The sequence below is a fragment of the Microtus ochrogaster genome, chromosome 5 (assembly GCF_000317375.1).
Source record: "Microtus ochrogaster isolate Prairie Vole_2 chromosome 5, MicOch1.0, whole genome shotgun sequence".
In the NCBI taxonomy this organism is placed as follows: Eukaryota; Metazoa; Chordata; class Mammalia; order Rodentia; family Cricetidae; genus Microtus; species Microtus ochrogaster.
Genome location: NC_022012.1, coordinates 75520155 through 75543063, shown reverse-complemented (window position 1 = coordinate 75543063; position 22909 = coordinate 75520155). Strand labels below are relative to the sequence as shown.

The following is a 22909-nucleotide window of genomic DNA, read 5'->3' as shown; positions in this document are numbered from 1 at the left end:
GGATCTCTGTGAGTTCGAGACCAGCCTGGTCTACAGAGCTAGTTCCAGGACAGGCTCCAAAGCCACATAGAAACCCTGTCTCGAAAAACCAAAATAAACAAATAAATAAAAAGTACTGTGCTATACCCAGCCAGCAACACCCTGAGTCTAGAATTTAAAAAGGTAAACTTCTGGTCTCATTTCAGACCTATTAGTCAAAAATTTGGGGGGCAGAATAAATCTGTATTTTCACAATCCTCCAGGGTGATTCTGATGCAGGATCAGTCTCTCCTCGATTTTGATACAGGATGGAGACTTGACAGAATCCTCTTGTAGCTATATTTCACTAAAGGAACAACGTGAATTCTTGCATGGTGGCCCACGTCCCTAATCTGACATCAGGAGGCTGGCCAGCGAATTCGAGGTGACTTTCTGTCTAGTTAGGCTACAGTTGAGACCCCTGTCTCAAGAAAACCACGAAAACAGCGAAACAGCATGCTTTTTAAAGTCAGCCTACGGCCTTATGTAACTCATACGGTCATTAGAAGAAACAGGACAACCACACATTTCTTTTTCAGTAGTCAGCGAAAGCTTAAGACAGGAGGATACCATCTACTTCTCTGTATCCAGGGAGCCTCTACTTAGAAATGGGTGCATGAGCAAGATGAGTAAATTGACTTGCTCAAGTACTGATGTTTCCTCGAGAGACTAGCAGCGACCTAGGCTTCAGCAGAGTCAAGCCCACTGCACAGCCAAGACCCGCCCTCTCCTATCTTGGATCCGAGCAAAGCAAGCAAGCAAGGCGCAAAGCCGTCAGCTGTGGCGAGACTCGGGCGGGGATATAAAGGCCGGGAGGAACAAGATGCCATTCCATTTCTCAACCACAACTCACTGGAGAAGACGAGCATAAAACTCCTCAGCCGCGCAATTCATTCGCGCCCACATCCCGCACCGACCTCGGTCCAGTCGGGAGCAGCAAAACTGAAACGCGCGCCCCGACACTGACGTCAGAGGCCATGACCCCTCCCCGCCGGAACTACTTTACAACATTAAGTTCATTCGTGCTCAACGTTAAAACATTGTTTGAATTTATTAGAGCATCCCGTCACATTTACTGTTCCAATAGACTCCCATTTTTGTCAGGGAGAAAAAAGAAGATAAAATAGATGTTGTGATTGAGGGGCGGTCAAGAAACCACATCTCGCGAGAGTTGTGTCAAGTTACGAATTATTCCGCGAAAAGGAGTCCCTCTTTTCTAACCATTCTTTTTAGTTTTAAAAAGAATAGATACAAATTTTTAACACACGTAAAGTAATAATATGATCTTTTGGAATTTTTCAGTGTAGTAGCGAGATACTTTGGTTCTCCCAGTTGGTTTTGAGGCGGGGCAGGGTGAGGGAGCCAAGTGGAAGGATATGTGTGGCGACTAAGCGGTAAGTCTTTCCTTTTCCTGTGGGAGCAGCCGGGTTGAGAGGAGCGTGGCTCTCTCCTCTCCCCGTCATGGTGAGTGGAAGTCTACTTCGCTTGGCTTTCCCGTGGTTTCTGGGACTTATAGGGGAGAGGAAAGGGATCGGGACATGGAATCGGCAGGAGAGGAAGAGCTAGGAAGAAGACCTAACACCTTTTATTGGCAGAGAGCTGGGTTGTGGGCGCTGTGGCAGCCATCTTAGAGCAACGTGGGAGACAGCCCAGGGTGGACGATAGAGGGACTTTTGGGATCCTCGCTTTCCGTAGGTCTAGGGGAAAAAGACCACTGGAAACCGAGCCGTTTAGTGCCGGAGACGCGGACGGCGTGGCCTTGGCACATGGTGTGCTTGCTGTTCAGTGTGTGCATGTGAATGAGTATGCCCGCCTCTAAGGAAGGGGCCGAGGGAAATTAGTATTAATGCTCTTGAGGGGTTGTCTCTGCCTTTTTGAAATCGTTTCTAGAAAAGCAAGGTCTTCATCGCTTAAGAAGTTATGTTTTTATTTCATGTAACCTAAATGGCTTGAGCCCTGAGCTTGTTCACATACAACAGTAGTTAAATACATTTCCGCAAATGTGCCCTGTGCTATCCTTTATCCTTAATGTATGGATTAAGGTTGGTCTGACTGCCGTAAATTAGGATTTGGAGACATGGCTGAGCTTCATTTTATAATTGGCTAGATAGGTTGGCTTAGTAGTTGAGAAATTAGAGGGAGAGAGGAAGGAAAAGAGGTCCCGAGTCTGAGAAGATCTGCAAGAGCGAATAGGAGCCAGGTCAAAGAGAAGTGGACAGGTAGGTGGCGTGGGCCAGCCTCCGGTGAGGCGAATACGAACCGTGTGACCTGTTTATCTGAGTCTGAACGGGACTGAAAGAGATGAGAGGGGATCAGGGAAGGTTTGCTCAAGCTGAGGGCTGGTAGAGTGAACACGGTCTTACTGAACAATACCTTCAGACTTTATTGGGAAATTTTGCCTTGAAGTTTTCTTAGTATTTTAAAAATATGACAGATCTTGATATGTTTCTCTTAGGGCATTTTATTTAGTTCCTGATTGACCCCCGTTTCTCAACACCTGCCTCTCTGGTCCCCAGCTCTTCCCAAGTGGTCCTATATCTACTTTGCACGTCTTAAGATACGGTTTTAAATCTAGGTTTCAAATACAGGAAATTAATCTGGCTGTGTCTGACTTATCTTGCTCTTCTCTCCAAGGCTTGTGCCCGTCCCCTCATATCGGTGTACTCTGAAAAGGGGGAGTCATCTGGCAAGAATGTTACTTTGCCAGCTGTCTTCAAAGCTCCCATTCGACCGGATATTGTGAACTTTGTTCACACCAACTTGAGGAAAAACAACAGACAGCCCTATGCCGTCAGTGAATTAGCAGGTATGGGTTTACATTTGTCGTGGGCAGGGCTCCTTTGCAGTGGGTGATGAAATGCCATTGGTCCGTGTTTCTGAACTATGTGATTTTCCATGGCTATTCTGATACTGCCATTGCCCTTCATAAAGGAAGTCGTGGGTTGTTATGGCTTAGTGCTTAAAACTTATTTCTTCTCAATTTTAGGTCATCAGACCAGTGCTGAGTCTTGGGGTACTGGCAGAGCTGTGGCTCGAATTCCCAGAGTTCGAGGTGGTGGTACCCACCGTTCTGGCCAGGGTGCCTTTGGAAATGTATCCTCTTTTTCTATTGACATTTGTTGCAATTAACTGGCTGGACTTAGACTTGATTCTAATATTTAATACTATTTTGAATCATGTCTAAAACTACTAGTGTCCCCAATAAGCAGATCCTCTAGACAAACATCTGGAGATGTTTCTGGGGGGTACTTGCTATGATGTCGTAATTTGCGTCTTACTCTGTTCATGGCGACAGTTGCCTGCTGTCAGTAAGCTGGTTCAGAAGGTTGACGAAAGTTGTTACTGAGCAAGTCATAACCTCACTAATTCTTCAGACCTGAAAAAAATAGTTCAATTCTTGACAAAGAAAACAGATGTGTCGGGGAGGCCGCATGTTTGCACCAACCAAAACCTGGCGTCGTTGGCACCGCCGAGTGAACACAACCCAAAAGCGATATGCCATCTGTTCTGCGCTGGCTGCCTCAGCCTTACCAGCTTTGGTGATGTCTAAAGGTCTGTGATGCTCTGATACGTTATGTTTTACTTACTGTTCACTGAAACCTGTTGGGTGTGAATTCTTTTCCTCTCAATGCCTACTAAAAGCAGTCTGCTTGCTTCAATCTAGCGAGCCCTTGATTGTAGTTCGCATCAAATTCCTACCATGTTTTTGACTGTCAGAATGATGAAACTCTAATTGGTCCGTGTTTCTGAAACACATGATATTAATGGAAATTTCTGACTTGACAGCGCATGTTGTTTGGGGTGTGTGTAAAGAGTTGAGACTTAACTAATAAGTATTGACTTGGTTTTGTTAGGTCATCGTATTGAGGAAGTTCCTGAGCTCCCTTTGGTAGTTGAAGATAAGGTTGAAGGTTACAAGAAGACCAAGGAGGCTGTTCAGCTGCTTAAGAAACTTAAGGCTTGGAATGACATCAAAAAGGTAGGTTCAGCGTGCACGTTTACCATTTGATACCGTCAGGTTTTGGTTAAAAGGATACCTACCTTTAGGGTGGGTGGTGGTCAGCTTTTAGTTAAGATTGGACTTGAATCATAGAAGTCTGAAAGCTCCCCAGATGGGGTAGTTTTAACAGTTATCTTTGGGTAACATGTTTCTGGTACAATGTAGATTTGATTTGTGATACCACATTTATCACTTGTGTTTGTGTGAGAGGACAACATGGAGTTATTTCTGTTATTTTCTTAGGGAAAGGACTTGATACAGTGCAGTTTTACTTGCAATGATGTTGTAATTTGCGTCCTACTCTGTTTTCAGTGACAGTTGCCTGCTGTCAGTAAGCTGATTCAGAAGGTTGACGAAAATTGTTACTGAGCAAGTCATTTTCTTTAGTGACTGGTGTGAAATACTAACAAAGAATAGTCGTCCCGGGGATCAAGCGTCATCAGGCTTGGTTGAAAGTGCCATTACTTGCTTGAGACATCTATACCTCTCTTGCCTGTTTTTTTGTTCTTGTTTTTTAATTGAAGATATGCTGGAAAGGTTATACCTTAGACTGACTACTAAAGCTACTCACTCTTCTAGGTCTATGCCTCTCAGAGAATGAGAGCTGGCAAAGGCAAAATGAGAAACCGACGACGTATCCAGCGCAAGGGGCCCTGCATCATCTATAATGAAGATAATGGTATCATCAAAGCCTTCAGAAATATCCCTGGTAAATTCTTGTAACATTTAGTGTTTTAATTGCCTGTTCTGTACATACTCACTCATCTTTGGTTATGATGAAATTCCACTTCATGGTCCGTGTTTCTGAAATAACATGATTTTGTGGAAGTTCTGATTTCTAGATGAGTGAGTTCGACGATGACTTAAACTTCAGAGTTCATTAGTCTTTTTTAAGTGCCTTGTTTAGCTCAATAAGCCATAAAAAATGTATTTCCTCTGTTGATTGAATGCAGGGTCTCTGATTCTTTCTTGCCTTTAAAGGTATTACTCTGCTTAATGTCAGCAAGCTGAACATTTTGAAACTTGCTCCTGGTGGGCATGTGGGGCGTTTCTGCATCTGGACTGAAAGTGCTTTCCGCAAGTTGGATGAGTTGTATGGCACTTGGCGTAAGGCTGCTACCCTCAAGAGTAACTATAAGTGAGTTTCCAATGTTTCTTTATTACATATGGATTCCTAAAATGTGCATTTGTGTTCATACTGAATTTATATTCTTAAATTAAGCATTGAATTATTACATTCAATAGAGGTGGGGGTAAATGCTGTGTTCCTAATCCATGATTATAAAAGTTATAAGGTGAAAAATTCAGTAGCTGGACAGCAAAGATAATTTGAAATACAGTTCTATGATTTATGTTCAGTTAGAAGAATTTGGGCTTCCTGTCTTTTTCCAGCCTTCCCATGCACAAGATGATGAACACAGACCTTAGCAGAATTTTGAAAAGTCCAGAGATCCAAAGAGCCCTCCGAGCACCACGGTAAAGTTTTGATACTTAACTCATGCTACAGTCTGATACTTGGACTTTTAAAGGCATACATGTTGATTGACAAGTGCCATGTCTTTACAGCAAGAAGATTCAGCGTAGAGTCTTGAAGAAGAATCCACTGAAGAACCTGAGAATCATGTTGAAGCTCAACCCATATGCAAAGACTATGCGCAGGAATACCATTCTTCGCCAGGCCAGAAATGTGAGCCGTAATTTGCTGTGTCAAGTATTATCAATCTTGTTTTAGAAGTTTTGGTACTTTCCCCTTTCCTGGGTCTCTACCTCTGGCTCTACTGGAACTGACAGATTGGCCTGCTTTTTCTGCCTTTCAGGTGCTGGGATTCAAACATCTCAGTTAAAGATTTGATTTCCTTATTTCCTATTTGTTGTTGCAGCACAAACTCCGGGTGAAGAAACTGGAAGCAGCAGCAGCAGCAGCACTGGCTGCCAAAACAGAGAAGGGGACTGCAGACAAGAAGCCTGCAGAAAGTAAGAAAGAAAAGAAGCCTGTGGATGCCAAGAAGCAGAAGAAGCCTGCAGGGAAAAAGGCTGCAGCTACCAAGAAACCAGCAGCTGAGAAAAAGCCAGTAGAGAAAAAACCAACTAAAGAAGAGAAAAAGTCTGCTGCTTAATCTATTAAAATTACTTTCATTCCATTGAGCAAATAGAGACAGCCTATTTGAATAAAAACCTGATCAAAGATGCAGTGAGAATCTGTGAATCTTAATTGTGGGTGCATCCAGGGCCACCTCCTCCCCCTTTGTGGAATAGGTATCATGACACTTGGAAATAAGGGTTTACAAGGATTAAGCTCAGGATTGTAGAGGACATTTTTAATATCTCAATCTGTTAAATTTGTAAATTGTTCCACATTATAATCTGATGTGAAGTGAATTTGAGATTTTCCCAGGCCTACAGTGAAGTCCATTCTATTAGCATCTTGGAGGACTTGTCTGAGAAGCTTGTGGGTTATTAAATCAGGAAGTGGGTGGTTCGTGAAGGGTCAACAATTAGTAACTACCAGAGGTCATGATGGTACAAGGAAATATCAGCCTCGATAGATAAGCAATATGGTTCCATAGGAGCCAAGTACTTTAGCCCTAATCAAGAGTGACGTGTTTCCTCTGATCTAAATATAAATGTCAACTGGCTTAATTTGCTGTATACTTAATAGTATTAGCTCAAAAGTAATAGCAGACAGTAAATTCAGGTAAAAGGATTTTTAATTATAACTGGTTAGCTTCTATTCTGGGAAATGAGAGCTCTTTAAGATTAATAAGAGGTTTTGCTGGGTGGTGGCGGCGCATGCCTTTAATCCCAGCACTCGGGAGGCAGAGGCAGGCGGATCTCTGGGAGTTCGAGGCCAGCCTCGAACTAGTTTCAGGACAGGCACCCAAAGCTACGGAGAAACCCTATCTCGGAAATTTAAAAAAAAAAAAACATTACGAGGCTTTATGTCACGCTAAAGATTTGAGCTAGAAATTGCTATTTTGCTTTCTGCCCGCAAATGTCTCCAACCTTTGCGGAGAAAAGCCATTTGGAGCAAACTGCACGTTAAAAGTGTTCTGGTGAGGCGCACAACCTGGTACTCAGGAGGCAGGCAATCTCGTGAGTTCAAGGCTAGTCTGGGCCACAAAGAATACCAGGACTGCTTCCAAAGATAACAGAAACAGTTTTTAAAAAAATGCTCCGCTGAGAACTGATTTCTTGAAGCCTGTGAAACGAGTTTACCAATTCTACTTTAAGTAATCAGCAATGGGATTGGCGTTCCATTACCCTGTGCTTTGAGAGTCGTCGGTACCGGAATCAGTAAACTGCTTAAACCGGCGCCCATGACTGCTTCCGGGAGTAGGAAGTGGCGTCATCACTGGGCGCCCGGCAAAAGGCATTGACCTAACGAGGGGAGAAGGAGGATGCTAAGCCGGCTGCAGGAACTCCGCAAGGAGGAGGAAACGCTGCTGCGTCTGAAAGCGGCCTTGCACGACCAACTGAACCGCCTCAAGGTGAGCTAGCCACCCTCCAAGCCCAGGCCCTCGCGCGTGACCGTCGCCTACATTAGAGCTCCGGGCAGCTTGCTCCGCACCGCTCCGGTCCTCTAAGTGTTCCGCGGGCTTAGCCCCCTAAGCCCACCTCTGGCCCGCCGGATCACGCCTCACCTGCTGGTTACTGTGTTTATATGCACTGGAAAGGGCTTTAGTGTTGCAAAACTAGAAGGGAATTTAGATGCTCCTGGGGTGTAGATGAGGTCTGGGAGAGAAACTTGTCCTCTAGAGTTCTCAGTAACTTTTAGGGAGCAGTTACTGACTGGAAGAACGCAGGTTTACATCTGCCTTTTTCACTCCCTAGACCTCGGGGTAATTTGGTCCCTGTGAAATGATAGTGGAAATACCAGCTCCTCAGTCGTATGCAAGTGACATGAGGGTTACAGAAGGCCTCTACAAACTGAACTTGTATACCTGTGGTATAGAAAATGACAAGCAGTGTTCCTCTGGGCAGTTAGAAGTGGCGCACACTTATTGCTACAGTACCCCTACAGGCACCTAGTGATTGTATGGTGACGATGACTTCCCAAACGCAGGTACCCTGATGCTTCAGTAAACAGGCGGTTTCTGATCTCCTGCCGTCATTTTCTCGTTAGTGAGTAGACAATCTCAGTCTTGGGACGTACATTTGTGTCTGTGGAGCCAGCTGACCACTCACTTGCATTGCGTGTGTGTGTCAGAGAAAGACACAGAGAGAAGTGTGTGTGTCAGAGAGAGAGAGATAGCTTCGCCATGTAACCCAGGCTGGTCTTGAACTTCCTATGTAACCCAGGTTGGCCTCAAACTTGTGATCCTTTTACCTCAGTGCCAGGATTACAGGAGCGCAGTTGCACGACCAGCTACACCTGATGTCATATATATTCTTCTATATGTTTTTGTGTGTCTGTCTATATATCTTTTGTTTTTTTAAAATTTTATATCTATTGGTGTATGTAATTTTGTATCTATTGCATGTATGTCTGAGCAGCACTTTCATGCCTAGTGTCTGGGGAAGGTAAAAGGGCATGTTAGATTGCCTGGAACTGGAGTTACAGATAGTTGCGAGCCACCATATGGGTGCTGGGAATAGAGCCCCGACTCTCTGGGAGATCTAGTTGCAGTGGTTACACTGGTTCTAGCTTTCTGGAAGTGCACTTAACCACTGATTCATGTCTCCGGCCCCTACACCTGGCCTTTTAGTGGTGCACCTGCATTTCCTTACTGAGCTGCTTGGTCTTGGGGTGTGGAAGCCTGCAGTTTAGCTAAACACCAATAAAGTTCTTCTCTTTAAAAAACAGGTAAGCAGGGGCTGGAGAGATGGCTCAGTGGTTAAGAGCACTGACTCCAGAGGACCTGAGTTCAATTCCCAGCACCCAAATGGCAACTCAACTGTCTGTAACTCTAAGATCTGACACCCTCACACAGGCAAAACACCAATGTACATAAAATAAGTATAAATAAATTAATTTTTTAAAAAAAACAGGTAAGTAGAAGGAGGTGCACCTCTATAAGCACAGGACTAGCCTGGTTTACAGAGTGAGTTCTAGGACAGCCAAGGCTACACAGAAAAACCCTGTCTGAAAAAAGCAAGTGAGACTGTGTAGGGAACTTAAAAGTTGGCTCTAGACACTCAAGACCAAGTTTTCAGCATAAAGGAGATTTTTTTTTTAACCCCAGAGGACAGAGGTCAGGGAATAAGAGACAAAGGCAGGAGATAGACGGTGAGGACCAAAAGAAGGGTAACAAGGGAAAGGGACAAGGGTATTTGTCCCAGAGGACAGAGGGCTGCTTCTGAACAGAGAAGAGACAGACATGGCCCATAGGAAAATGGCAGTTTATGAAGGGAAAAGGGAAAACCTCGTGTTAGGGAGAGGTACTTAATTTTAATTAGGCATATTAATTAGATGAGCCGAAGGGACTGGACCTTAGTATTCAGCCTCAGGAGGAGAGATTGGCTTCAGGATGTAATCTCATGGTTTTTAGTAAGGCAAAAGGAATGGGGAGAAGGGCAAGGCCTGCCAAAGCCACAAACTCAGCTTGTACCCTTTCAGGCCTGGGGTAGTGGCCCAGCTTTTACTCCCAGCACTTGGGAGGCAGAGGCAGGTGGACTTCTGTGAATTCAAGGCCAGCCTGGTCTACATACCAAGTTATGGGCAGCCAGGACTACATAGTGATACCCTGTTTCAGTGGGGGGCGGAGAGCAGCTAAAGCCTAAGAGTTTCCTCTGCCCTTCGGGAGCAGGCCTGGGATTAGAAGCAGCTCCCTTTCGTGATTTCAACCTTCACAGCTTCTAGGAATTCACTCACTTTAGTAACCCAGCAGAACGCTCAGTACATGTCCCCAACTCTCCTTCCCTAGGTTGAAGAAATGGCCCTCCAATCCATGATAAGTTCTCACAGAGGGACTGAAACGCTGTCTTCTCGGACTGCGCCTGAACAGTCGTGTGATGTAAGTTTGGTGGAGTACAGGCTTCCAGACAGTGTGGAGTCCCATTGTTCCCTTGCTGCATAGCTGCATGAACGCTGTGGGCATACACAACCTCCACCCACACATAACAAGTACTCTTAAGTGCTGTCATCTCTCCAACCCCACAAATGAGATTTGATTTTAAAGAATGTGCTGTTTTGAGGTTCAGCTCCTTCCTAGTAATGCCAGTGTTCTCGTTTTACTCAGATGTCGGTGCATGTCGACAATGAAGCATCAATCAATCAAACCACACTGAAGCTGAGTACAAGGACCCCTATGGAGGAAGAGGAGGAGGAGGAGGAAGAGGAAGAATCTGATTCGTAAGGGGGACAAGAGCTTGGGTTAGTTTTACAAACTGAATTTCTAAGTCACAGGCACTTGCCTTGGGCACTGGTGCTATGTAAAAAAGTATACACTGTGGACAGGAGAGACTCATTTGGTAAAGTATCTACCATATAAATATGAAAACGTGAGTTTGGATCTCCAAATCTATGTAATAAGCTTGGCAAAGTGTTACATGCTTGTAACCTCAACACTGAGGAGAGGGAGCCTAAAGCTGTCTGGCCGGCCAGTGAGCTTCGGGTTCACCAAGAGATCCTGTCTGAAAAAGAGAAAAACCAGTGATGTTGGGCATGGAGGTGTACACACCGTTAGTCCCAGAACTCGCTGGAAGGGTGTAGAATAATGCTAGTGTACAGCAAGCTACAAATGTTTTTTTCCTGCTCTAATATATGAAACAACTCAAGGTCAACTTCACCACTGGACAACTGGGAAAAAGTGGATAATACCTGGTCATTATCTAAAAGATGTTTAGTAGAAAATAAGGAGTTTTAGCAAGTTTTGGCATATACACTCCTGTAATCCCAGGCTTTGAGATTCTCTAGCAGAAGTGATTACCCACTGTGAGGCCAGTCTGGAATGTAATAAAAACAAAATACAATGCAAGGTAAACACAAAGCATGGGTTGATCTCTAGATCATTATGCTATGAGAAATAAACAGTCATTCTAGCCTTCCTTTTTTCTGAAAAAGGCAAACACTATACAAATTGAAATAATTTCAGTCATTACTAGGGGTAGGGTAGTCCAGTAGGAGGTGACTGAGGGAGGCGGGGCAGGATGTCAGGACACTGTGATCTACAGGGTATCCTATAGGAGGTCAGGACACTGTGATGGTCTACAGGTATCCTGTAGGAGGTGACTGAGGGAGGCAGGGGCAGGAGGTCAGGACACTGTGATGGTCTACAGGTATCCTGTAGGAGGTCAGGACACTGTGATGGTCTACATAACAAGTCCCAGGACTACATAGAAACCCTGTCTCAAAAAATATATATAAAATCGAGGGAAAATGCTGGGGCGGTGGTGGTGCACTCCTTTAATCCCAGCACTCAAGAGGCAGAGTCTGGTCTATAGAGCAAGTTCCAGGATGACCAGGGCTACACAGAGAAATCCTCTCTCTCCCTTTTTTTCCTTTTTAAAAAAAAGAGTGAAAAACTGCCAACAACCTCTGGCCACAGCACACACGTACACCTCTCCAGTACACACCAAGCAAACCATACACAGGCCTATACTAACAGCTACCTATACAACACAATACACACACTGGGTTTTATGTAAGATACTCTCCTATAGAAGAAATCAAGGACTAGTGATGAAATGGCCTATAGGATACCTGATGTTTTAGGTCAGCTTGGTTTGTATTTCCTTTTTGTGTGCTCTTGTGTGTGTGGACATGTGTACCACAGTGTGTATATGGAGGTCATAGGACAGCTTATGGAAGTCAGTTCTTCCACTATGTGAGCCTTAAGGATTGAACTTGGGTTGCCTGCCAGGCTCAATATAAGCACTGTTACCTTATCCACTGAACCATGTCACCTGCACTTTTTTTAAGGTTTATTTGCTTGTGTGTGTACATATGTAAGTACATGTGGGTACAAAATTCGATCCCTCAGAGCAGGAGATGCATGTCTGTGGGATGCCCAGCTTCTAATGTGGGTGCTGGTATCTAAACTGTACCTCACAATTGCATAGTGGTACGTTTTTTATGTGCATTGGTGTGAAGGTGTCGGATCCCTGGAACTGGAGTTACACATAGTCGTGAGCTGCCATGTGGGGGCTGGGAATTGAACCCAGGTCCTCTAGAAAATTGCCAATGCTCTTGACCATTGAGCCATCTCTCAGCCCCACACAGACCTCCCCCCCCCCACTTTTTTTTTTTTTTTTTCTTTTCTGAGACGGGGTTTCTCTGTAGCTTTGGAACCTGTCCTGGAATTGTCTCTGTAGACCAGGCTGGCCTGGAACTCACAAAGATACCTGCCTCTGCCTCCTGAGTGCTGGGATTAAAGGCATGCGCCACCACCACCACCACCCGGCTCAGACCCCATCTTTTTTTCTGACTTTACAGCTACCTCATAGGCATGACAAAGCCAGCACTGGGGAGTACCCCTCCCCCCCAGAAGGTATAGTGAAAGGAAACCATTTCCCAGTATAGCACAGCAGACTGACTAGACCTTACTGAAGGCTCTCACACCAGCAAGGACTTCCTGTGGGTATGGCTACTGGCAGGCAGGCCTTGCTACAAAAAATAAGGAATGTTCTGTGAGAAGTAACATGATTTTGCCCAGACAAGTTCCCAGCCCCACTGTGCTGGCTAGGATTTTGTCAGCTGACACAAGATACAGTCATCTGAGAGGAGCAAACCTCAATTGATAAAATGCGTCGATAAGACTGAGCTTTAGGCAAGCCTGTGGAGTATTTTATTGGTGGTTGATGTTGGTTGATGTGGGATGGCTCAGCCTCTGGGCTGTGGTGCTGAGTGCTGTAATTCAGAAAGCTGAACAAGCCGGTAAGCAGCATTCATCCATTCCTCTAAATCAGCTTCCAGGTTCCCAAGCAGTTTGAGTACCTGCCTTGGTTTACTTCAGTGGACTGTGATTGAGGATATGTAAGCCAAGTCAACCCTTCCCTCCCCAAACTCCTTCTGGTCAGTGTTTTGTCACAGCGGTAGAAACCCTAGGACACACACCTGTAGCTTTCTCCTTATGTAAAGCGACTCCTTGTTCACAGGCCCTGGGCAGGTGGTAGTCAGTGCTAAAGTTCTGCAGGAGACCCAATGCCTACTGCACAGAGCTGGCAGTGTGTGCGCTGGCTACTATGTTGTGGTTTGGTTTTGTTTGTTTGTTTTTGGCCTTTTGAAAAAAGAATTTTTTTTCTGTAGCTTTGGAGCCTGTTCTAGAACTTGCTCTGTAGACCAGGCTGGCCTTGAACTCATGGAGATCCACTTGTCTCTGCCTCCTGAGTGCTGGGATTAAAGGTGTGTGCCACCACCACTGCCCTGCTTCTCTTTTCTTTTTCTGAGACAAGGTCTCTCTGCATTCCCCTGGCTGTCTTGGAACTCACTATATAGACCAAGCCAGCCTCAAACTCAGAGATTCATCTGTGTGGGAATTAAATTCATCTATATTGGAATTAAAGACACTTATGGTACCATTGACTAGTTTTTACATAAACTCAAAACAATCTAGAATCATTTTGTAAGTGGGAACATGCATTGAGAAATTGCCCCCAACAGACTATCCTGTGGGCAGCTTGTGGTAAATTTTATTGAATGTTGACTGGTGTGGGAGGGCCCAGCTCACTGTGGGCTGTGTTACCCCTGGGCTGGTGTTCCGGGGTGCTATAAGAAAGGTTCAGCAAACACGAAGAGCAAGCCAGTAAGCAGGGTTCCCATGGCCTCTGCTTCAGTTTCTGCCATGAGTTCCTGGATGGTGGACTGACTACAGGCTGTGAACTGAAGTAAACCCCTTCCTCCCCAGGCTCCTTTGGTCAGGATGTTCACACCATCAACAGAGACGCTCATATGCAGTATTTATGACTTCCAGCTGTGTTCCTGTCTTCACTTTCCCTACTTCAGTGCATGGCCGATCACTTCATTTCCTATAGTCTAGAGAAACCAAAAGGCCTGCCACAAAAGCAGAAATATCTTTCGTCCTTTTTATTTTAACTTGATAGTATTTTTATTAGAATAAGAGTTTAGATTTGATAAACATCTGGATTAAAATGGCTAAAAGGATTTTCATACAATTTGTAGGCACTATACACGTTTACAATAGCATTGGTGCTGGGATTGGAGAAAAGATAGAACTCTGACACATACTGATGCCGTAATTCATTTATGACGTTCAAAATAACCACCTATTTAGAAACACTAATCCAAACTTAAGAGACGTATACCACACTAAGTACCCCACACAGTGTATTTAAAAATAAATATAGAAATACAACCAGAAGTCTAAAAATTGCCACTGTAGACAGACTGAAGCCCCAGCTATCATGGCAGTGATGGGCTCTGGGTAGATTTTTGGGGTTTTTTGTTGTTTTTTTTTTTCCTTTTTTTGATGGGAATTGCTAAATTCTATACCAAAAGCAAAAAATAAAAAATAACATGATGTACACAATCTGATGCTCATTTCATTAGCAGCAAAGCATGCTTCCCATGCACTGCCTGTGAAGGTTTCACGAGCTCCCTCTCCTCAGACTGAGAGGTCACCAGCAAGAGTGAAGTACCAAGGGGCCGAGAATCCTGACAATCCAGGTAGCCAGTGAGTCACGGAACATGAACAGCAGTGCAAACATCAGTAAGAATGACCACCCAGGTCACCAGGGTTTCACTATAGTTCAGCCTGGTATGAGTTTGATCAACATACAAATAGCCCCAAGCACAAAGCCAATCCACTTAGGGGAGTAACCATAGTAATAAAGACAGTGATATTAAAAATGACACAAGTACAATTTGGCACATGCTGTGTTCTTCATCCTTTGTCACAGATGAGGTGCACGTCTGAACAGAGACAAGCATGGGAGAGGCCTGAAAGCAACATGGCATGCCGCTGGGCAGAGGAGTTCCTCTTTGCTGCTTCCCAAAGGCTCAGATGCTAGCGGCGTGGGTTGGTGTGCTGGGCTGGTTAAGCCCAATGGTAGAGCAGAGCCACCCTGCGAAGTCCACCTCCTCAGCATCAGATCTCTTGATGAAAGCATGAACCTGGGTGCAGAAAACAGAGAAAGGAAATGCTGTTAAATGACCAGGAGGAAAAAGCAAGAGTCTCAGCCTAGTCAGACCACTTGGAAGATGCTTCTAGTGTTCACCCTTGCACAGCAAGTAGGCCAGCTACAGCCCAAAGATCCTCTGCCATGACCATGCATATAAGTTGTGCGGCCCTTGTCTCTGAGCAACCCTGACTTGTTAGAAGGTACACAACACTCAAGGCTACACCGGGCATGGAGCAGGGACCTTAAAATACCACATCCCTGTGCCAATGTCGTCAAACAAGAATTAGATGGAGAGCAACCCAGGATGCTGGAAATGTGAGATGAACCAGTCAGAACTAGAAAAAAAAAAGGCCTGTCCTCAAGAAGGTTGTGGGCTGGCCCCTCCTTGACTCGCATCCCAGGTCCCCCCTGTAACTCACATCTGGCACTGTGCAGCCCCAACCCTGACTAAAGAATGAGGGCTGGGGCAAGACAGACAAATGGTCAAGTGAGATGAATAAGCAGGCTCTGAGACTCACCATGAGCTGCTTCAGGTCTGCTCTCTCTGCAGGGTTCTTTATCAAGCTGAAAAGAAGGAAGATTAATGTGAGAACACTGGTTTCCAGTCACTGCCCCTTACATGAAGGCTGAGGAACTAGGGGCCTGAGCCTGGCTCTTCCTCCATTCTAGGCACACCAGCATGCCTGAGCACATAAAGGAAGTCTTGCTTAAATCAAGGTCAGGAAGCAACAGGATGATCCCTGCAGTTCAAGTAAGAGTAGCACGTGCCAGTGCTACAAGGAGTATAACAGCATTCAGGGTTAGAGGGCAGGGAAAGGGCAAGGCCAGGGTCTCGGGAATGTAGTGCAAACTTACCATTTATTCACAAAATCTTGGAATTCCAGACTGAATACTCCACTGGGCAATTTTGGAGGAGGCTGCAAACATATCACCACGTGAGACTCTTGACCCCTGCTCCAGTCACCTCCCCAACATGCCTCTGGCCACTGCTACCCTCATCAGTTCCAGGAAAGTGGCCTTAAGAAGTCCTGTTCGTCCTGGTTCACCACTCTAGTGACTGAACAAAACATGTTTCCCTCAGCCTGTTCAGTCGCCTCTGAAATAAGGCTGTGCTATTAGCTCTAGAACCCTCTGATTTAGACACTCAGGTGCAGAGTAAGAATAGTCTAAGAGTGTGACTGGCCTGGAAGGGTCAGCAGTGTTACCAATAGAAGCCTCAGGAATGCACAAACCAGGAAGCACCACTTCAGCCTGACAGTACTCCCAGAAACACAAAACAAAACCATTTTCTGAGCCCTGAATAGTCACAGAAAGTTAACACATTAACTGGCAAGGCTGAGTATGGATGAATACTGCCCACACACTGTAGCAGTGTGGCACCTCCCAGGTCCCTGACACAGATCCTGACAGTAGCTTGAGGAAATCTGCATTTTACATGACCCATGCCAGCAATGTAGCTTTCTTGGGAGGAGCAGTACTTGAGATAGACCTAAGATGCCCCTGCTCTAATGAGACATCAGCTAAAGCATTCAGAAGGCAGAAGTAGGTAGATCTCTTGAGTTCTAGGCCAGCCTGGTCTACACAGTGTATTCAAGTCAGAGATATATAGTGAGACCCTGTTTTAAAAAACAAAGAGGGAGGGCTGGAGAGATGGCTCAGTGGTTAAGAGCACTGACTACTCTTCCAGAGGTCCTGAGTTCAATTCCCAGCAACCATATGGTGGCTCACAGCCATCTACAGTGAGACCTGGCGGGGCGCCTTCTGGCTTGTGGGCACACATGGAAGGAATGCTGTACACATAATAAATAAATATTTAAAAAAAAAAACAGGAAGGAAGGAAGAAGGAAAGAAAAAAACCACTAATTGGGTGGTACCTGCTTGCAGTCCCATCATTTTGGAAGGCTGAGGCATTTGAGACTAGTCCAGGCTACATGATGAGAACTTACCTAAAACAAACCACCAACGCTGGTTCTGCACACGTGGCTCAGTTCAGTGGTAGAGAGCTTGCATAGCATGTATGAGGCAGGTTTGATCCTCAGCATTACAAAAACAAAATACAAGTACCCTACTAAAAAGCCCAACAAACCCTTACACCCTGAGGGCCTTGTCAATTTGAGGTTAGCTCCCATCCAGATTGTAGAACATTGGCCCTGAGCAAGCTTCTCCCAGTAAATTGTCCCTGCTGCTGAGGTGGTGAGGAATATTCAAGAGAAAACAACTGGTCTTCAGAGGCCAATGCCTGCTCCTCCTAAGAAAGGGCAGACAAGGAAGGGCTGAGTGCAAACAAAGACACTTGGGGTCAGGGAATGGAAAGAGGTAGGTGACAAAAAGCACTGGGGAAAAGATGTAGTTACTGCCCATCCTGAAGCCTCAGTTTCCTTACCTATATGAAGAGGGCAAAGGCAGTTTGGCCCACCTCAGCTGGCTTGAAGAACAGAGTGAGGAAAGCAGTGTACAGAGCTGCACAGGTGGTCCAGGCAGCCTCCCTAACAGGCCGCCCACCTAGAGCCATGTAGGCTTCAATAGGCAGAGGACAGATGGCCCACCCTGCACTGATGAGCCTCTCAAGCCTGCACTGTTCTGCCTTGCCCCGTGCTGCTTGGCACACTGCTCTGCACACATTAGAGAAGTAAACTAGGTTTCCTGGTGAGCAGGAAAACATAAATGCAGGTTATTCCCTGTAGAGTTTGTGATAGTGGACCTTTTGTGCCTTTAAGGGTCTATTTTCAGAGAAGGACACAAGATAACCTATGATTTCTTGAGGCAGTCAAAGAAAGGTGACAACTGTATCTGAGCCCAGTTCTGCCTGTGAAAGGTAACAGCACTCATCCCTTCTCATCAACTGCCAAGGCTGCTCCTCTGCAAGACAGAGTGCTGGTCCACCAGGCTTCCTCACATCCACGTGCTGCCCCAGGCTACGCTGGAGCAAACCTTGGAGCAAGTCTCCTCCATCATTTCACAAGAGGTATGACTCTTTATATTAAAGTCAACCAAGAGTAATAATAAGAGTTTGATTTTTAATCACCTTTTTAGTAGGCACATTAAAAAATATTTTTCTCTAAACTTTTTTCTCTTTTAGAGAGAGTGTCTCATTCTATAGTGCAGGCTAGCCCAGAAGTCATGATATTCTCCCTTGGCCTCCCATGTGCTAGGATTACAGGACTGAGCCACTTCAACCCACAGAATTGATAATGGATGTTCCACATCTTTCTATAGTCACAGCATTTTTAAAAAATTTATTTATTATACATATACTTGCCAGAAGAGGGTGCCAGATCTCATTACAGATGGTTGTGAGCCACCATGTGGTTGCTGGAAATTGAACTCAGGACCTCTAGAAGAGCAGACAGTGCTCTTAACCTCTGAGCCATCTCTCCAGCCCTAGACACAGCTTTTTAAACAGCACTTTATGAGAAGCAGCTGGATGGTGGTGGTGCACGTCTTTAATCCCAGCACTCAGAAGGCAGAAGCGGGTGGATGGCTGAGAACTGAAGGCCAGCCTGATCTACAGAGCCAGTTCTAGGACAGCCAAGAAATATATACAGAGGTCACAGGCATGCTGACCAAGTCAGCCATGGTTTTCTCTTCCACCTACACTTCTGAGACAGGGATCTTACTATGTAGTCCAGTTCTGCCCCGGGCTTAAAACTCTCCTGTCTCAATCAGAGTACTGGGATCACAGGTATATACCAACACACTTACAACTGCTATTTTATTTTTTCCTTTTCCAAGTTTTTGTTTTTGCATTTTATGTGTGTATTTTGTCCATATGTATGTCTGTGTATTACATGCATGGAGTATCCACAAAGGAGGGTGTCAGATCCCTTTGGAACTAGGGTTACAGATGGTTATGAGCTGTCATGTGAGTGCTGGGAATTAAACACAGATCCTCTGCAAGAACAACCACTGTGCTTACCCACCAAGCCATCTTGCCAGCTCATAACTTTTTTTTAAAGCTTTATGTATGAGTGCTCTAGCTCTATGTACAACTTTATGCCAGAAGAGGGCATCAGATCCCAGGATAGATGGTTGTGAGCCACCACGTGGTTCCTGGGAATTGAACTTACGACCTCTGGAAGAACAGCCAGTACTCTTAACTACTAAACCATCTCTCCAGCCCTCATAACTACTTTCCTAAGTAGAATAACTTACGTTAAGGAAACCTGGCAGCACTTACCTCATTGACTATATAATCCAACAACTCAAAAATTGCCATGGGAGGTCGGCTGTCCATTCCATATGCTGCAGATTTATAAAGAAGAAGTTAAAAAAATGTAGATATAGACAAGAAGCTACTTGCCAATATGAGTCAAGGGGTTGAGCACAGATCATTAATAAAAAGCCACTTTAGTCAAGGCCTAAACATGGAGAGAATCCAGAAGGCTAGGCTATGAGTCTGTGCTCAGTAACATCCTAGATGTGTGACCTCAGGCAAATCAGTTGACCACCGAGTCAAAGAATAGATCTTTGGAATGGGAATCAAGTGACAATTCATCTTCCCATCCTTACATTTACAGAGCAGCCAATGGCATAACAAGTAAATAAGTGCAGGGCTATATTTGGGCTTGGCTTATGTGCACTGTATAAGTAGAGCCCACAGCTTCACAAGTGCTAGGCAAGCTCTACCACTAAGCCATACTCTCAGGCTTAGAATTTGTTTTTAGTTCACCTGAGCATGGATTTCTTCCTTTCCTGCCCTAAAATCCCAAGCAATTGACCATGAGGAACATTTCGTTTGAAATGTGCTCAACTGACAATTTCCAGTTCTCTCATCTTCCTTACAATGCTTGAAATGTCAAACTATTTAAAAAGGATAGTTGGGCCAGGCGGTGGTGGCGCACGCCTTTAATCCCAGCACTCGGGAGGCAGAGGCAGGCGGATCTCTGTGAGTTAGAGGCCATCCTGGTCTACAAGAGCTAGTTCCAGGACAGGCTCCAAAAGCTACGAGAAACCCTGTCTAGAAATCCCCCCGCAAAAAAATAAATTAAATAAATAAATAAAAAGGACAGTTGGAAATGTTATACATGTTTGTTTTTTTAAGTGTTCATTTATTTGACTGACAATTCATTTTACACGCTATATAATAAAATTTCCAGCTGGGCAGTGGTGGCACACACCTTTAATCCCAGCACTCGGGAAGCAGAGGTAGGCAGATCTCTGTGAATTTGAGGCCAGTCTGGTCTACAAAGTAAGTTCCAGGACAGCCAGGGCTGTTCCACAGAGAAACCCTGTCCCAAAATAGATAGATAGTCAAATAGATAGAATGACCACAATATTAAAAACAAAAAGGAAAAAAAAAAAAAAACCAAGACATGCCCTTCAAGCACTGATGCCTCTCTCTTCCTGCACACGTTCAGTCACTAGGTTAACAGGATAAAGACCAGTTCTCCCTGGTCAGACAGGAACTCCAAACCGAAGTCACATAAAAATGAGAAGGCTGGCCAGGTACGGTGGCACATGTATTTAATCCCAGCACGCAGGAGGCAAAAGCAGGAGGCAATTTCTGGGAGCAAAAGCTAGCCTGCTCTACAGAGAAAGTTTCAGGTCACTCAGAGTTACACTGTACCTCAAAAAAACTTCAAGCAAAAACAAAACATCAAAATAAATAACTAAACAAAAGCCTGAGAAAGTTGTATGAGAAGGATGTACAAGAGCCAGGCATCTCAGTGCACATCACTCAGAAGTGTGTGTTGCTGTTTATGCCTTAGCAGTCAGATTGGCCACTTCTTATGGTCTGTGTGGTCTTGGTAAGGAAAGTGCTCTGTGCCTCAGTTTCTTCCCTGACGCAGAGATCATCGCAGTGCTCGTGAACATACTGCTTTTAAAATTAGAGCACATTTGGCAGATCCATGGAGACAGGAAATGAGCAGATCAGTGGTTGCCAGGGGATGGGCTGGTGGGAAGTAAGAGTAACTGGTAGTGGGGAAAGATGATCTGGGGGTGATGGAAATGTTCTAGAAAGATTGTGCTAGTGGTGGCAGCTGTACAACAGAAGTATATACTATAAACCACTTAATTATAATATATACTTAAACATACAGACTTTGTTACGTGAACCTTACCATAATTAAAAAGAAATCCACAATATTTTTTTTATTTTTTATTTTTTTTTGGTTTTTCAAGACAGGGTTTCTCTGTGGCTTTGGAGCCTGTCCTGGAACTAGCTCTGTAGACCAGGCTGGTCTCGAACTCACAGAGATCCGCCTGCCTCTGCCTCCCGAGTGTTGGGATTAAAGGCAGAAATCCACAATATTAAAAAGAAAATTAATATTGCTAAGTGCTAAGCATGGCACCTGGATCACAGCAAGTATTCAACAAACAGCTGGTATTGTTGGCAAGAACAATTGTTTCCTGTACCTACCCCAAGGGACCCTTGTTGCTCCTCAAAGACCCAGCCTGACACCCAAAGAGAAGCAGCCACCCAGAAATCCCCAACAGTATCCCCACAGTCCTAACTGTGGATAGCAGGTCACTCACAGCTGAGGGGCCTCCCAGGGGTCCTCGGCCGGGGTGGCGTTTCAGCTGCATCTCCCTCCACCTGGCATCCAAACAGCAGCTCCAGCTCCTTGGCATCAGGAGGAGGGATGGGGTATCTCCCAACTGCCATCTCCACCAGAGAGAGCCCCATGCTCCAGATGTCCGACTGCACGGAGTAGTGAGTCCCTTGGAGTCTCTCGGGCTACAGGGAAGACAGATGGTCACACTTCTTGCTCTAGCCAGGTCCCCAGGGCTATTTCAGTGCTTTTACCTTCTGGTGTCCCTTACTGCTACCTCACACAGTTAAAGCTCCTCTGGCCTCTTAGATGTGGCCTGTATTAATTATGGCTCTGATCTCTCCTTACTGTTCTACTTTCCCTGGCCCCTGCCTCAGCTGGCAGCATCCAAGGAGTCAGGGTCCTAGCTGCTTGAGGTTCTAGCTTTGCCCAGTCTGGCCTCTGTCCTGCACAAGCAGGGTAGCCCGTCTCAAACCCACATGAGAGAGGCTTATCGTGAGTTCCAACTCAGGGACTTAAACATTATGTGATCCTGAGTCTCAGTTTTCCTATATATAAAACGGGTCTGCTGCTAACTGGTAACAGTGATGACAACATAATATCCAGTCTACTTATTAGTGCCACAGCAGGGACCAAGTGAAATGAAAACCTTTAGATGTTGCAGAACAGTATACAAACATGAGCAGACAATGATGGGAAGTGCCAGAAAGGAAATAGCATAGTCTGTCTGTCTCTACACGGAGCATTAGTTCAAGCAGACATGTATTTCAAGAATCCTATGAAAAAACCTTCACTCTGATCATAGTGTATTTATTTAGACACCCAACCATTATCCCATGGGATTTTCCACCAACTCTAACACTGAACTATTTTGAAACTAACCATATAACCACAGAAACCCAACCACTAAACCATGGATCAATAAGTCCTAAGGCCTAATTGAGTATGAACTTGAAAGTTGACAACCGAGTGTCCCAGGGTGCAAAATGCTCAACTTCCCCATCTAGGGAAGAAGCAATCACAATGCAAAGAGTAGAACTTCCCTGTAGCCACTGGAGTTGGGTGGGGTGTGTGGGTACTAATCCCCTGTAGACTCTACAGTAGGGGTGTAGAGTAAAAGTGTTGTGGAGTCACAGTGGGAGTTGGGGTCAGTAGGGAGCCAGAGGGGACATGGACATAGCCCCTACATAGGGAGTAAGGACTGCAGGCTCCTTAGCCCGGAGCCAGAGGGGACATGGACATAGCCCCTACATAGGGAGTAAGGACTGCAGGCTCCTTAGCCCGGAGCCAGAGGGGACATGGACATAGCGCCTACATAGGGAGTAAGGACTGCAGGGTCAGTAGGGAGCCAGAGGGGACATGGACATAGCCCCTACAT

The 22909-nt window shown here is 45.2% G+C and overlaps 4 protein-coding genes and 5 non-coding genes across 11 annotated transcripts in view; 7 read left to right on the top strand and 2 right to left on the bottom strand.

Moving 5' to 3' along the window:
- Zwilch (zwilch kinetochore protein) overlaps positions 1–981 on the bottom strand; it is a 41648-nt gene extending 40667 nt beyond the window's left edge. Inside the window, exon 1 of the mRNA XM_005348187.3 lies at positions 872–981. Coding sequence (XP_005348244.1) covers positions 872–924 — 53 coding nt within the window. The 5' untranslated portion in view covers positions 925–981. The remainder of the gene's footprint in view (positions 1–871) is intronic.
- Positions 982–1401: 420 nt separating this feature from the next.
- On the top strand, positions 1402–6210 carry Rpl4 (ribosomal protein L4). The gene is made up of 10 exons (XM_005347781.3): positions 1402–1482; positions 2653–2824; positions 3005–3111; positions 3432–3570; positions 3873–3997; positions 4598–4727; positions 5000–5156; positions 5411–5494; positions 5585–5705; positions 5899–6210. Exons 1-10 carry the CDS (start codon positions 1480–1482, stop codon positions 6133–6135), a joined length of 1275 nt encoding a protein of 424 aa, XP_005347838.2. The 5' UTR covers positions 1402–1479; the 3' UTR covers positions 6136–6210.
- LOC113456109 lies at positions 2863–2930 on the top strand. The gene has a single exon (XR_003376981.1). It is a non-coding gene; the product is annotated as a small nucleolar RNA SNORD18 (small nucleolar RNA).
- Positions 3269–3367, top strand: LOC113456111. The gene has a single exon (XR_003376983.1). It is a non-coding gene; the product is annotated as a small nucleolar RNA SNORD16 (small nucleolar RNA).
- Positions 3732–3800, top strand: LOC113456107. The gene has a single exon (XR_003376979.1). It is a non-coding gene; the product is annotated as a small nucleolar RNA SNORD18 (small nucleolar RNA).
- Positions 4292–4390, top strand: LOC113456110. Its single transcript, XR_003376982.1, has one exon. It is a non-coding gene; the product is annotated as a small nucleolar RNA SNORD16 (small nucleolar RNA).
- Positions 4787–4857, top strand: LOC113456108. The gene has a single exon (XR_003376980.1). It is a non-coding gene; the product is annotated as a small nucleolar RNA SNORD18 (small nucleolar RNA).
- A 1136-nt stretch (positions 6211–7346) lies between the features above and the next one.
- On the top strand, positions 7347–14437 carry Snapc5 (small nuclear RNA activating complex polypeptide 5). Of its 3 annotated transcripts, XM_013346587.2 has the most exons (4): positions 7347–7506; positions 9883–9972; positions 10198–10331; positions 13804–14437. In XM_013346587.2, the coding sequence occupies exons 1-3, from the start codon at positions 7417–7419 to the stop codon at positions 10312–10314; spliced, it is 297 nt and encodes a 98-aa protein (XP_013202041.1). In that variant the 5' UTR covers positions 7347–7416; the 3' UTR covers positions 10315–10331; positions 13804–14437. The 3 variants fall into 3 exon arrangements, with proteins under 3 accessions (XP_013202041.1, XP_026634785.1, XP_026634786.1); XM_026778984.1 differs by lacking the exon at positions 13804–14437 and having other exon boundaries at positions 10198–11039; XM_026778985.1 differs by lacking the exons at positions 9883–9972; positions 13804–14437 and having other exon boundaries at positions 7381–7506; positions 10198–11039.
- The window catches only part of Map2k1 (mitogen-activated protein kinase kinase 1), a 72225-nt gene continuing 63301 nt past the window's right edge, over positions 13986–22909 (bottom strand). Inside the window, exons 7-11 of the mRNA XM_005347779.3 lie at positions 21515–21716; positions 19215–19279; positions 15893–15954; positions 15556–15601; positions 13986–15029 (exon numbers count right to left, since the gene is read on the bottom strand). Of these exons, the coding sequence (XP_005347836.1) occupies positions 14916–15029; positions 15556–15601; positions 15893–15954; positions 19215–19279; positions 21515–21716 (489 nt within the window). The 3' untranslated portion in view covers positions 13986–14915. The remainder of the gene's footprint in view (positions 15030–15555; positions 15602–15892; positions 15955–19214; positions 19280–21514; positions 21717–22909) is intronic.

Excerpts from the sequence above, each read along its gene's own strand:
- Snapc5 (XM_013346587.2), top strand. The coding sequence starts at position 7,417 with ATGCTAAGCCGGCTGCAGGAACTCCGCAAGGAGGAGGAAACGCTGCTG. Across the intron at positions 7,507-9,882 it reads ACCAACTGAACCGCCTCAAG|GTTGAAGAAATGGCCCTCCA; the intron begins GTGAGCTAGCCA and ends CTCCTTCCCTAG. Across the intron at positions 9,973-10,197 it reads CGCCTGAACAGTCGTGTGAT|ATGTCGGTGCATGTCGACAA; the intron begins GTAAGTTTGGTG and ends CGTTTTACTCAG.
- Rpl4 (XM_005347781.3), top strand. Across the intron at positions 3,571-3,872 it reads AGCTTTGGTGATGTCTAAAG|GTCATCGTATTGAGGAAGTT; the intron begins GTCTGTGATGCT and ends TGGTTTTGTTAG. Across the intron at positions 5,157-5,410 it reads ACCCTCAAGAGTAACTATAA|CCTTCCCATGCACAAGATGA; the intron begins GTGAGTTTCCAA and ends GTCTTTTTCCAG.